This window comes from Echinops telfairi, unplaced genomic scaffold (assembly GCF_000313985.2).
Source record: "Echinops telfairi isolate 266 unplaced genomic scaffold, ASM31398v2 ScPeMD7_2;HRSCAF=8, whole genome shotgun sequence".
In the NCBI taxonomy this organism is placed as follows: domain Eukaryota; kingdom Metazoa; phylum Chordata; class Mammalia; order Afrosoricida; family Tenrecidae; genus Echinops; species Echinops telfairi.
The window spans coordinates 53,495,404-53,510,574 of NW_022103898.1; the positions used below are offsets into that span (position 1 = coordinate 53,495,404).

The 15,171-nt window shown below is 37.1% G+C and overlaps 1 protein-coding gene across 1 annotated transcript in view; it reads right to left on the reverse strand.

The window, feature by feature from the left end:
• NAV3 (neuron navigator 3) overlaps nt 1-15,171 on the reverse strand; it is a 694,120-nt gene that overhangs the window by 314,820 nt on the left and 364,129 nt on the right. The window contains exons 2-3 of the mRNA XM_045289780.1: nt 10,478-10,595; nt 9,830-9,882 (exon numbers count right to left, since the gene is read on the reverse strand). Coding sequence (XP_045145715.1) covers nt 9,830-9,882; nt 10,478-10,595 — 171 coding nt within the window. The remainder of the gene's footprint in view (nt 1-9,829; nt 9,883-10,477; nt 10,596-15,171) is intronic.

Here is a 15,171-nt window from a genome sequence, read left to right on the forward strand (position 1 = left end):
TCAGAGGGAGCAAAGTGCACATTTCAGCCCAGTGATGCTGTTTTGGATTTTTGGATTCCAGAACTGTGACAAAATACATTTTTGTGGTTTTCAGCTACCAAGTCTGCGGAAATTTGTCACCGAAATCACAGGAAACTGCTCACTAAGACAGTTAAGATCAAAACTGCAGCATGAGTAAGAGTACACTGGCATTCTTGTGAGCATGCAGATGAGGCTTTCACTGTGAAAGTGCACACGCATGAGTGTGCGTGTGTGTGTGTGTGTGTGTGTGTGTGTGTGTGTGTGTGTGAAAGGGCATTTTAATTAGGTGTTTCATGTCGCTGCAAAGCTAAACCTTGGATATCTTCTTTTTCCATCTTTCAAACTGGTTTCTAAAGAAGGGCAGGGGGAGGTAGAGTTAATAATTTGTATCAATTAAGAGTTCTGTAGCCAACTATAACTCCATTTGCATTTACACATTACAAAAACTTTGAGAATGTTATCACTAACCTTTTCGTTCAATACATCTATGAAGACTAACAAGGTTTACAAAGCCATTCGCTCAAAGCTTGTCATGATTAAGTATTCAAATGCTAGAAATGAGAATAATCTGGTTTGGAGTGGCCTGAAAGGCAGGCGAGAACTGCCCTGGGCACCTTGCAGTACTATGACCTGTAAGGGAGTAAACGGCCAGGCCTTCAGAGAGGCTAATGGTTCAACCATTTCTGTACTTAGCAGCGGAGCTCCTAATATTTGCACAATTAGGGCTCAAGTTTGGGTCTCAGATTTCTAGCTCTCGTTCTAGGGCTCCCTCTCTTTCACTCTTCTCTCTCTCTCTCTCCCTCCCTCTACATACATCAGTCATATACTAATATATGTATGTGCATACATGTACATAAAAACGTGTAGATATGGAAAATTAAAACAAGAATCAGGTAAAAATCCTTCTTTTGTTCAAAATTGTACTATGCCACTTTAACTTGGTGACTAGAGAAGAATGATCCTGTTTAAGATTTACAATAAATTGTAGATGTGCATTAAATTTTCACTCTAAACTAAAATTGCCAATATAAAGACTTAAACCACAGACTGATAGGCAATTAAATCAGTACTAACTGACCTGAGGCTATACATTATGGGTGATTAAAAATACCCATTGTTCATTTGGAATCTTACTGTTTTATTATAAAATCATGAGCTGCTTTAGACTTAAATAACATTCATTTACATCTAGGGCCCATGTTATATGTAATAATGATTTCACAAATATTTGATTTCAATATAAACTCAATAAGTAATTATTTATCTCATATACTTTCAAGTTCATCACAATCCATATTCCTATCATAGATGAGGCAAACAGTAGTCTGAGAAAAGAATTCTTATAAGTAAGCCTTCTTACAATGTGTATAAAAGAGCATGAGGAGCAAAAAACTAGTGTGAAAATAAAAAAATACAAATCAGTGACCTGAACTCCAGACCTTAGTTTGTTAAACTTAATCACTAATAATTTATCATTTTAAGAGCAGTAGACTCTAGACTTTGGGGTAAAACAGACATAAGTCATACAACTTGATTATTCCAACAGAAATATGTAATGAAGGCAAAGTTGGAGGTTCAAATCCACTTGTCGTTGCTTCAGAAAAACAGACCTGGTGATTTACTTGTGAAACCAGAGCTCCTGAAAACCCAATGGAGCCATGGCATTGCCCTAGGATTACTAAGATTCAGAGTCTACTCCAAGGTAGCTCTTTTTCCCCACTTTATTGGGAGTCTGGGGGCAACCTCAGTGAGTCCCAAGTTCCCTGCAACTTTGCTGCTGAATGCATCATTCAAGGATTGCTGCATACAGCACAATACAGATGTTGGCATTCAATGCATAATGTAATCACTAAGTTTGACCAATACTGCTGAACTCTCAGGTACATTTCTAAATTTCTATATTTCTATTGAATAGTTCTGACAGTAGTTGATAAAGATAGTTGAAAATACAAATTTTCAAAGTTTTATTACATGTATCATGATTTTTAAATAATTAATCCTTTTATTGGGGGGCTCTTACAAATCTTACAATCCATCATTCAATTGTATGAAGCATGTTACCACCAACATTTACAAAACATTTTCTTTCTACTTGAGCCCTCAGTATCAGCTCCTCTTTGACTCCCCCCCACCCTCCTACCCTCGTGTATCATGAGTTTTATGTCCATCCATAGAAGTGAGTTTAATGGAATTGGTTATAGAGATCACTTAAGTCTAAAACCATGAAGCCAGCACCTTGGGCACTTCTATGGGATTCCAAGTAATATCTCTGACCACAGGTCTTCTTTTCAAGACATTAGATGGAGGTCAAGTGCAAAAATTTCTCCTCCTAAGTTTCAGTATTTTAGGAGTTTAGGAAAGATGGAGTAATAATTTCTGTAAAAATCTAGATCACTGAAGGTTAAAGAGCCTAAAATTATTACATAATTATTAGAGATATGTTTTAATGCTATGTATTCTATGCTGACAGGTAAAATGAGTTAGCAGTGGGAAGTAATTTTTAATATATTAAGTAAAAAATTAGAATAAGTAGTATAAGATATACTTAAGAAAGTAGTAAACATTCAAGCATAGAGTGGAGATATTAACTACATTTTGTAATTATTATATTTAGCCATAGAGAGCTTCCTAATTTCTCTCGACCCAGAAAGTGAAAACAAAAAAGGTACATAAAATCTATATACAAACCAGTAAAACTTACTTTATTCCAATTTATATTTGTCACTCTAATATTATAAAATGAATTTATATATTGATAGGAAACTTAGGAAAAATTTTTAATATTTTATCTCTAATATAAAGTTAATACTGCTAATTATTCTTATATTGTTAACATTCATTTGATTTCTATTTATAAATGGCACACTTTAGGCTTCTAATACTCTGACTCAGAGGAGTGGAATATTCCTAAGCTAGTCTGTTCACATGATACCCTGTCATTTCCGAAACTCTTCCTATTCTGGAATGGCTAGAAAAAAGATAGCATAACAGACCAGGTAATTTCCATGAAAAAAAAAAAAGGCTTGAGTGTATTATTTTCTTTGTAGATTGGATTTAATTCATTTTAGGAAATATCCTACTTACCTTCCTATGAAAATAAGTCTTAAAATCTATGAAAATTGAAAACTCAAATATAGTTTAAAGCAAAAAATACTGAAGAGAAACCATGGGATTAAGTGTTTTGCTAAATCAATCTAATAAAATCAGAGTTCTGGTGGGTTGTAGATATCATTACTCTAATTTTCTCAGTGCCAAAATAAACAGACGCTCTAAGAGTTTAACTGATTCCTTTTTCCTTCTGGGTCAGAATTAGAATCCCAGTGACTGCTGTCTTTTGAGTCTGTCGTACCTCCTTCCAATGCCTGCAGAGGGTTTCGATGATCAGTTATCCAGAATAACTTCTGCAGACAAAGCCAGCTTTAAACATCCCCAGGTAAATGTTCAAATACCTTCAATAAAAGCTTCTTAATACTGCAAGTATGTGTTTATATTTCCAATGTATGAGTTATTTGAAACCAATGTTCTCATTATGAGAACTAAGGACTACAAAGTAGAGGTTTTTGTTTAGTGTTACTATAGAAATCAGACCTATATTCATATGTGTGAAAGCATTTGTCTTTATTAAGCTATCTTTTTTTCCCTACAGCCATTTCAAAAGATGAATAATTTTAAAATGGCAGGAGTATCATATGAATAGATGAACTTAGCAATATTCCACTTCTCTGAGTCACCCTGCCGTGTGCCATTTATAAAATTTTGTTAAAACTTTCAGAGCATTCTAAAATCTTATCTCTTCTCTATTTGGTTAGATGTCTCATTTTTCAACTTATTAAGACTTCCTTTAAAAGAACAACAATTACAGAAAGAACTACAGCTTTAAAATACCAAACACTGAAAAAAAGGATAGCGCTCTTTCACTATTAAGAAGCATTTGAAATTTTAGATATTTATAAATGATATCATATGTCCAAATGACAGAAATTTAAAAAATATATAAATTACATAAATGGAACAGAGATGTTTATGAAACCTATAATAGTATCAGCCATGATCCCATGACATAACAGATTAGATGGGAAATAAAGCTGAACTCTAATTTTTCATATTCTAAAAACAACAAGAGTAAGAGGTATGACCATTCCAAAACCCCTCACGTGAGAAAAATGTATACAACATCTATGATATGAGAGAAAATAAGATCGAATACTGTGGCTAAAAAGCAATTGAGTTCTTAGGATGAGTTAGAGAGAGGGTTTGAGAAAGAGAAAGGACAATCTATGAGCCACGTGTGTCAGATACTTAGCTAGGCCAGTCTTCATTCTTGGTTTGCAGCTATTTTACATATCAAATTCTTTAATCCTATCTGCACTTGTGAAGATCCTCAAAAGTGATGACTTATTTTAAAATAAGGATTTGTTGTCAAGACCACTTTCCCCCTACGCGTCTCATTTTATTATTATTTTTTGTCTAAGAATCCTGCACTTGTGCTTCATATTTCGCATGAATGTTGGGCATTTCCCCCTGCTATTTAAAATCTGCTTGGCATTCAGGACATTCCTGGTATTTATAGTTTACTAATTTATTTCCTCATGTAAGCTCACCAATGTCGTGGCATGCAGTGTATATTTTGAATCCTGATACCACCCACTTAGAAATTACTCAATAGCAACAGGTGTCCTCCATCTCCCTCTTGGATAAAGATAAATTTAGTCTTTTAGAAGCTCCTTCAAACTAAGTTTTGTCTTTCAGGATGTGTTCCTTGCCACATTCGTTACTGAAATTTACCATGACTTTGAAACTTTAATAGGAATAAAAAGTTCTCAGTATTAGTGCTAATAATGCATGGAAAGGATAGATTCATACTTAATATTGGCTCCATTGATGGTGGCCATTGAGAGGTATTGTGGGAGGTGTGTACATTCTTCATACATTACAGAGTAATAATCAGAGACTTACGTGTCAACTTTTGTTAGCTGCTAGGTAGGTGCCCTTGAGTTGGTTCTGACTCCTGCACGGTGAGTTTAAGTACAACTAAAGGAAAGGGCACCAGCCCTGCACCCCCCCCTCCCCCCGACGGCTGTCATGGGTGATCGCACTGTGGCAGACACTGCTGGAGTCAACCCAGCTCCTCCAGGGCCTCCCTCTCTTTCCCTGATAATATTGGCTCAAATGGACATCTACAAGACTGTCTTAGTTATTTCAATACCTGTCTTTCTACTTCTAATATACAGATCTCACCCAATAATCACTTTATCACTTGACACAAAGGAAAAACTAGTCAAAATCAAAGCTGTTGGGTGGACTTCCAATTTTCCTTTCTGCTGCTTCATCTAGGATTTGGTATCAATCACGTGTTTTCATTCCTTTTCCCCTTCAACATCCTCCTCTTTTTGATTTTTTCCTCCTTGAAAGAACCCTTCTCACCCCTCCCCTCCTATCAAATGAGTTTTCTTCTCTTCAACAAGAAACCTTCAGAAATATTATTTGGTACTTTTTGAGGGTCTCCATCTCTTATTCAGTATCTTGTCATCGCTCTATAGAAAATGTTCACATAAAGGTCACTGATGACTGTCTGATTACCAGAATGAACCTGCTCAAGCCCAGTACAGACACTAAGCACACAACTATGTACCATCCGACAGCATCTTCCCCATTCGGGCCCTTTCACTTTGCCTTCTCTCACTGGATTAATTCAAGCCCCATAGCTTCAACTACCATAACTACCCTAAGTATTAACAAATGTACATCTTTGATTCACTCTCTCAATGGTGGTCTCATACTTTCACTACTCTTTCTTCTTTCCTGGCTTCTGGTTCTATGCATTACATAAATGTCGATAACTCCTATTGTTAGAACCTTGGATTTTGTGCCCTCTGAAGTTATATAGACCTCTGGTAAGATTTTATTCTTATCCATTGTTTCAGCAATTTACTACACACTAGGTCTATTCTAAACCACACCTCTCTTTTAACCTTCAAAATCACATATTTGATTACTTAAAGTAAGGTGATCAGATTTAAAGCGGGACACCATTGACCCGGGGTGGGGGTGGGGGGTGGGGGGTGTTCTTGATTAAAAATTAGGTCTATATGGACCAAATAGACCCTTCCCTAGCTTGTCGTGCATTCTTTCCAAAAATCAGGACTTTTAAAAAAAATGCCAAAATCGGGACTGTCCCACCAAAAGCAGGATGTCTGGTCACCTTAACTTAAAGTCACATAGTTTGAGTTCCACTGTTGTTTAGCTTTCATTGAATCAATTTTATGAAGCAGAACTTCTCCAAAGGGATTTCAAAGCTATACCCTTTCAGAAGCAGACTGCCAGACCGATCCTCTGAGGTGGTTCTGGGGGAGACTCAACCATTGAACTTTGGGGCAGTAGTCAAAAACAGACCGGCGTATGCAACCCCGGCCTCCTGGATAGTAAACTGATGTATCAAACTCTATATGCAAAAACCAGGATTTCTTATCTTTAATCAGCCTTTAGTCTGCTTTCTTCCTTTATAATAACCATTCTGTTTAATGGTAACCACTTACCCATTCACATATAAAATAAATAAGTAATATAAATACTAGAGCTAAATAAATAAAATAAATATATATTAGATAAAATAAATAATAGAGCTATCTTGGGGTTTCTACACACCTCATCATCTCATCTCCCATCAGTGAAAGACTGACACTTCTACTATAATCCTCAAGAAGCATATAGCATGGCCTTGATAATGTTTTTATCAGATCATGTCACAGTCTTGCTTTACACGGAATTAAAAAAGCCCCTAGACTAACTTAGTACAACCTAAAATCTCCGACCTTGGTTCTAGTTAATCAGGATGCTGCCTTCCCTACAAACATCACTCATTTGCTACCCTGACCATCCATGGTCTGCTATAAACTTCCCTACAGACATTGCTACACCATCCGTCCATGGTCAGCTATCTTGTTTCTGGAACACAACTAAGTTCACTTCATTCTCAATCCTTTTGTTCTTTCCCATCTAATTCTCTTGCTGTTTTAAATATTTACCATTCTGGTACTCAAGTGCAGCCCATGAAAGTTCCCTACATTTGGTGCTGGGAATTATTGGTTAAGTATGAATTACCAAAGAGCTTTGGTGTGTTGGTTATGCTCTGGGCCACTAAGCGCAAGGTCAGAAGTTCAAAACCACTTGGCACTCCCTGTGAGAAATACAGAGCTTTCTACTTCCAGAAAGAGTTACTAGCCTCAGAAACCCACTGGGCAGTTATACCCTGTGCATTCGGGTCACTATGATTTGCAATAGATTTGATGGCAGTGAGTTTTTTGGTGAGTGATGCAGTGCTTAAGTGCTTGGCGGCTAACCGAAGCTCAGTGCCTTGAACCCACCAGCCCTTCCAAGAGAGAAAGACTAACAGTCTACTTCTGCAAAGATTTACAGAAAGAGGCGGTCAAAATGACCCCTTGAAGAAGGATGGCATCTCGGTTACTAACACAGCACCTCCTAGTGGTTATGCAATTATAAAAGAAAGGCAACATCCTGTTTGATACAAGGATATGAAATTCACAGTCTGAGTCATGCTACCACAATTCTCTTTACTTTCTTGTCTCAGTTAAAGTCTGGACATTTTATTCATTAATAATATAGCATCAGTGCCAATTCTTAAGAGTAGAGGAATAAACCGATCCAACCAAAAGAGTTAAATGCATTTCATATGAATAATTCTGAAACAACATATTAAGGGCGTGCCCAACATCACGTTCAAAGTTCAACCACATCAGAAAAAAAAAAGAGATTCCAACTCATTCTTACTCAAGATTCAATGTGATTCCAATGAATAAATTTGGCTAGAAAAAGTACCTTTTTTCTTAATGTTTTCTTTTCTTAAACATTGGTCTATTTCTTAGCGAGAAGCAGAAGAACCAAACTAACATGCATCTTATCTGCTGCCTGAGAGTTTGAAGTTAATAAAGAGAAAGAAGTAATAAAACATTAATAGAGTCTGGGTCTCATGAGAGCATTCTCCAAGATTTGCAGAATCTGTAGGTACAGATGTTTCAGATGAATATCTAATGAGTAGATTTCTATTCAAAGGTGTGAACTTAGGAGCTCCCCTCTTTATTTTTCAATATAAACTTACCTGCTCATCAGATTCTGTGTAAGCAGAATCAAATTGGAATTATAGCAGAATAGGTAACTTTTTCTAGTACCAAACACTAACCTGTTTGAAATAATAAAAGCAAAAGCAACAGTGCTGGGTTTAAGAAAAGTCTTTATATAACTTTAAAGGCTTATCAAACTTTTAATGTAAAACCTTAAAGACGTTTCAACAGGTACTGGATTCATGAATATGTTCTTTATAAGGTTATTAGAAATACTACTCTCCTCTTGTTTATCATTTAAGAAGGATCATGATATACTTACAGCATATCACATCCTAACTTGCAGTTCACTTTGCAGCTAAGAAAGCAGGGCTCAGAAAAGTTACATGGCCTTCTCGACATCACAAAGGTTATATACGTGGACGACCTTCACATACTCTCTGTTAGAAGACATCGCTTACGACTGTCCAATGGGTCCAGCTTGCACCCAGTGTAGTCAGATCATGACATTTCCTCTGAAGTATTTTATAGAGAGCCTTCCTTTTATAGTTTCTTTTTTCACAATAGCTACATAGAGTCAAGGTCTTTAGAGTGCTTATTAAGAAATAAAAACAATGATAAAATACACAGGCTGGTTAATCACTCTTTAAACATAAATCCTTTTATTACTGTGGCTTTTAACTTGCTGACATTATATAAGGTAAATCATGAGGCCAAAAAAATTCATAACTGTTTTTCCTTCTTTCAGTTTCTGACAATTAAAAGACCTCATTAAAATCACTTAAAATGCTTAGCTTGAGTTTAAAAGAGTTTTTTGTGGAAGCCTATTTGGCAGATTTTGGCTGTCATTCCTGTTATGTTTCTGATGTGCCTTAATTTAGATTTGCCTTTAAAGTTTGTCCTACAAACTGACGTGGTAGTTGTTAATTAATCAAGGAGTAAAACTTAAGCTGTAGTTATTTAATTAAGCAGTGAGTGATGTTTGTGTTTGTTTGCCTTGCCTTTTTATTGTATAACTGTATTACACATGGTACAAACCCTCCAGCTTTACTGGTTGGCAAAGATGAGGGCGCTGGCAGGGGTGACAGAAACAAACCTCCAGATAGATAGCTTTCTGGAAGAAGTGAGGGAGAAAGACTTCCAAAAGTTTGTGGGAAAATAGAATTAGAAGATAGTGAGATTTTTTCCACAAACTTTATGAATCTTCTTCATATCTCACAGAAATTGTTTAGAAATCTTTGAGAGCATGCTTGCAGAGCTATTTTTAAAACTGACAGAGTCCATGTCTTTACACTAGACTTTTTATGAACACACCCACCCAAATATTATTTATATACATTTTTAAATACACATGGAAAGTTCTGTTCTTCAAGCCAGTTGTTGAGACAAAAATGGATCCACTTAAAAATGGGATTATTGTCATCATGACTAGAGGTAAATTAAACTACTCAGCTCATGGGAAGGAACAAATCAAAGTAGTACTTTTCAAAGTGGAATATAGCTGAAGACATGTTCTACAGGAGCCACACTACGCACTCACCTGTAGTAACTATCCCCCTCGTTCACACACTGTAGCCAGAAAAGCACACATGATAGAATGATTTCAAACACAGACTCAAACAAGACATAAAGAAGAAAACAACACAAAACAAATCTAGTTCATTTATAAATCCCATTAATCCTGGAAGTACAGATAAGCATTAGTTATTGAAAATGTGTATGATTCTTACCATCTGAGACTGACTCCTAGGACATCCATTGATATCTTCAACTTTTTCATTTGCTACAGGAAAGATATAAAATAAAAGAGAAAAAAGAACAACATGTTTAAGCAATAACGTAAAATTTTTAAAAAAGAAGAAAAGAAAGAATTACCAAGCAAAATGCTGCTTTTCTATTTACTCCATTTCCCAAGATGTATACAAAAGGACACACTTCTTCTTAGCTGCCAAATCCACATGCACAAATCATGCACGGGAGGGACATGAGTGAGAAGGAAGTTGCTGCTAATTCTTTCGCCTGTGCCAAATGACTGCTGACATGAAGCCTCTCACAATTGTCCCTGCTGGCTCAGGATAGGATTTCAGGGAATCTCAGAGTGTATGCGCGGTTCAAGCTAACGAAACGCACACATGGGAGACATATGGTTTAATGAACCAATTCAGTGTACATCAAGATACAGTTCTAGTCACTTAAAAATACAGTCAGACTGCCTACTCAAACAGTCTCATGTAAGCATTTGAAAATTAAATCAGGAGAGAACTGCATTAATCTCAGAGACACATGGACCAAGTCAGTATGCATTCAAATTAAATTGTGTTTCAGCCAAAGGACAGTGGGAAGGGACTTCCATGCTTTCTCTCAGAGGAAACTCTTACCAATGATCTGGATGATTTCTGCTAGCAGTACTCCATCTGCAATGTCTTGTTGCAAATCCTTGATCAGTCGCTTGTGGCCGGATTTTGCTAGGTAGTGATTGGCCCAATCAGTGTAAATCTATTGAGCAGAGGGAGAGAAGACATGCGATGAGAGGAGGGGAGAGACTGAAAGTGCTGTAGACAAATGTTGGACACACAGGGAAGCTATTCTGGATCACGTTCCACTTTAATAAGTCATTGCTCAAAAGGAAATAGTTGTAAAATAATTTTTAAACAGCGCTTTTCCCACTTATCTCTTGTTGCAAGGGAGGATGATTCACTCTCGTTCAAAATAAGGGGCCAGTCACTTGTGACAAATCAAAAACTCCCTGCCCGGATGACTACTCAGGAAACTCCTGTTGCCAATCAGTTTGGGTTTTCTCTCACTTGCCCCTACGTCTATCACTTTGAACATAATCCTGCGCGGTCTTGTAAAAGGAAGCCACCTGGACTGATTTACACAGAAACTTGACCATAAAAATCTGTTTCGCTGAGAAAACTTACTGGATTTGTCCTATGAGATACGGTGTGTAACAATATTTTGGCATAGTTTTATGAAATAATCATAAATGCTTTCCTGTCTAAGATATTTTATTTAGACTGTCATCTCCACTTCTAACCTTTTGAAATATGTTCATATGAGAAAAGAGAGGCAACAAAAGTAGTTATTATAAAGAAATTACAAGACACAATTGAGTCTTGAATTGCAAGCCAGAAGATTGGTGATGTCCCCAAGAGTAGATGCCTCTTCAAAACTGACAGATGATAATTGAAAGAAGAAGCGAAACTGTTCAAAGTTTTCACAAACATAAAATGCTACTTTGCTTTTTCAATATTATCACACACCATTGGTCACCATGAGTCAGAATCTATGGCAATAAAGTAACTTATGATAAGTATTAATATAAAGAAAATAAATGTATCAGGAGCTTCTTTGGGTGATTGATAAGAACATATTAATAATTTTATTACATGCAGACATTTAATAGCGTTTATTCAGAAGAAAAAGTGATAGCTAACCCCATTGCTATTGAGTCCATTGCAACTCAACATAAAACTTGAGTTTTACATTAGGACGGAGGAGAACTGGTTTTCTCATTGAAGTTCACTGCCACATTTTCTCCTGCAGAGTAATAAGGGGGCTTGAGTGCTTAATCCCTGTGCCGCCAGGGCTCAGAAGTGATAGCAACGAGTAACCAGAGGAGGAACCAGTCAGTTCTAACTCAGAACCATCCTAGTAGTGTGGAAATGAATGGAAAGTAAATTCAGAAGCTTCCTCTTCCATGATTTCAGCTTTGTTTCCCACGATTTCGGTGGCCCATGGTCAAGGGCAGTCTCAAAGTATGACATGGGAAATTCCAGAAATAAACCATTCATGAGTTTTCAACTGCATGCCATTCTGAGTAGTGCTGCTGGGGACATGAATCGTCTTTTTGTCAGGTTATCTCTGCTGTATATGTTACTCTCCATTACTCACTTAGCATCTGTCTTGGTGATAAGATCAATTATTGTCTTGTCAGGGCTTATACTCAAGTAGCCTGATAAATAAATACTTATAAATTCTTCCATTTTATTAGTAGTATTATTGATAATCTTTCTGTGCCCAATCTAAAATTGAAACATCATCATAGGTATGCACATATAGAAAAAAAAAACATAGTATGGATAACATTTAATATGATCCATGATTTCATGTTACCGCTGGAGTCTTGAATCATATCCCTGTAGCTAAGGGAGCACTGCCATACATATACCAGCTCATACTGACCCACTAAGGGGGAGAAGAACTGCCTCTGTGGGTCCCCAGGAGTATTGTTATGTGTTAATACTGGGACACTGGAGGTGAGTTTCTGAGTTTACTGTGCATAACAAGGTGTATGAGGCACTGGAAGTAGCACTCAGCACATAGTAGTGTACCTGACACAAGACAAGAAGAAAGGCCTCGTTACCAAATTATGCTACAAACAGAAAAGCAGGGAGGTAAACAAAACCAGGACACAGTCAACAACACTGTACCAAAGTCACAGTCCTGGATTTTAGATCAAATTTGGCTAAAATGCATATTGGGTCATGATTTCATAAAAAATTATAAAGAAACATTTTTCACAAACACAATAAGCATTCTTTCTTGTTAAAATAAATCAACTGTAGAACTAGAGGGACACATCTCTGTAAGGGGCAATCCCAGCCTGCTTCTAATGATTGGTATGATGAGTAACTGACTCTAGCTTCCATTTTCTAAGTAACTATATTTTATTAAAGTTTCTAAAAGCAATTTCATACACATTGAGCTCATTATTTTGTATATTCTATTGTAAATAATGCAGTTCTCTATTAAAGGTATTCATTTGATTAAACATGGTGGTTTAATATTGGGCTGCTAACTGCAAGGTTAGTAGTTTAAAACCACCAGCTGCTCTGTGTGAGAAAGGCTTTTCTACTCCCATAAAAAATCTAGAAACTCCTAGAAGCAGTTCTGCCCTGTTCTATAAGGTCGCTAAGAGTAGGCGTCAGCTCAGTGGCCATGAGTTTGAGTTTTATTACATTTAATGCCATGAAGAGTAGCATATGAATTTTTGTACAGTCTCACACTACTCACGCTACTTCCACTGGACCCAAAGCTCAAGTGTTATGTCTGTCTAATGGATCCTAGGCACAATCATTCCAAACTTATAACACAGAATAAAAACGGTGCTTTTGTTTTGTTTTAAGGAAAATACAATGGAGCGATAATGCACCTTTTCCTTTTGTTATTAAGTGCTGTCGATTCCGTTCCTACTTACAGCACATCCACGCACCACAGAAGGAGACACTGACCAGTTCTGTGCATGCTCAGTGTTGCCATGTTTGAGTCCACTGGAGCTGCGGTGTCAATCCGTCTTCTTGAGGGTCTGCCTCTTTTTTCCTGACACGCTACGAAATATGGTGTCTTCTCTAGGGACTAGTCCCTCCTTGTAGCATGTCCAGCCTTCATAGCACAAAGTCTTCATATCCTCATTAATAAGAAGTTTTCTGGCTTTACTTCTTCCAAGACAGCCTTGTTCACGCTCTGCCATTACATGGTGACGAAATGGTGGGTGGGCCACGTCTGACTTCCTGTAGCCTCACTAGGAGGTAAGAGAATACAACTCCATACTAACTCAAGGCCAATTCCCACAAAACAGATGAGAGACATGACTCAACCCCCCAATTTCCTTAACCCTGTCCTGACACCAACTGTCCCATCAAAGCACTCTACTTCTCCGCTTGGTTTGAATGGCCATAATGATGGGGATTTATTAGGGAAATGAATGAGTTGCAAGGGAAGATGATTGTTGTTAGGTGCCATTGCGTTGGTTCCAATCCATAGCAACCCTGTACAGTGTACACAATGGAACAACGCACCACCTGGTCCTGCACCCTCCGTACAACGGTTCCTCTGCCTGAGTCCATTCCAGCAGTCCCTGTGGCAATCAATCTCATTCAATCCCTTCCTCTCGTTTGCTGCTCTCCACTTTACGAAGCATCATGTCCTTCTCGTGGCACTGGTCTCTCCTGGCAATGTCCAAATATTTAAGAAATCTCACCATCCTTGCCTCTAAGGAACACTTTAGCTGCACTATTGTCAAGACAGAATGGTTTGTCCTTTTAGCAGTCCATGGTACTTTTAACATTCTTCTCTAGCACAACAAGTAAAATTGATCAATCCCTCTTCAGTCTTCATTATTCAATGTCCAACTTTCACATGCATACGAGGTAATGGAAAATACCATGATTCGAGTCAGGCCCACTTTAGTCCTGATATTAACATCAATACTCAAATGGTCTTGTGTGCAACAGATTTACCTAATGTAACATGTCTTTTGGTGTTTTGACTGTGGCTTCCATAAGCATTGATTATGGATATAAGCAAGGCAAAATCCTTGAAAACGTCAATATTTTCTCCATTTATCATAATGTCACCTATTAGTCCATTTGTGGGGGGTGTTGATCTTTTTGATACTGAGTTGTAATCCATACTGATGGCTGCAATTATTGATCTTCAGCAAGTGCTTGAAGTCCTGCTCACTTTCAGCAAGCAAGGTTATGTTAACTGCATATTACATAAGGCTTCCTCCAATCCTGATGCCCCATTCTTCTTCATATAAAACAGCTTATTTGATTTGCTCAGCACACAGATTGAACAAGTATAGTGAGAAGATACAACCCTAACACACACCTTTCCTGAATTTTAAACCATGTAGTATTACCTTGTTCTCTTTGCACAACTACCTCTAGATGCATGTACAAGTTCTTAATGAGTTCAACGAAGTGTTCTGGAATGTCTATTCTTCTCATACTCTATTATTCATACTTTGTTATAGTACACACAGTTGAATGCCTTTGCATAGTCAATAAGATACAATTAAACATATTTCTGATATCCTTCATTTAGAACCAAAATCTATCTGATATTAGCAATGGTATCCCAAGTTAGGATTGGAAAACATTTTTGTGTGTTAGTCTGGATAGTTTAGAGAAACAAATCCACAGAAACACATGTATACGAGAGAATTTTATATAAAGGTTAAGTGTGCATCAAGAAAACATCCCATGGGACAGGAAGAAAATCAAGGGAAATAGAGGAAAGAGCTGGGAGGAAAAGGGCATTTATAGAGGTCTAGATAAAGACATGT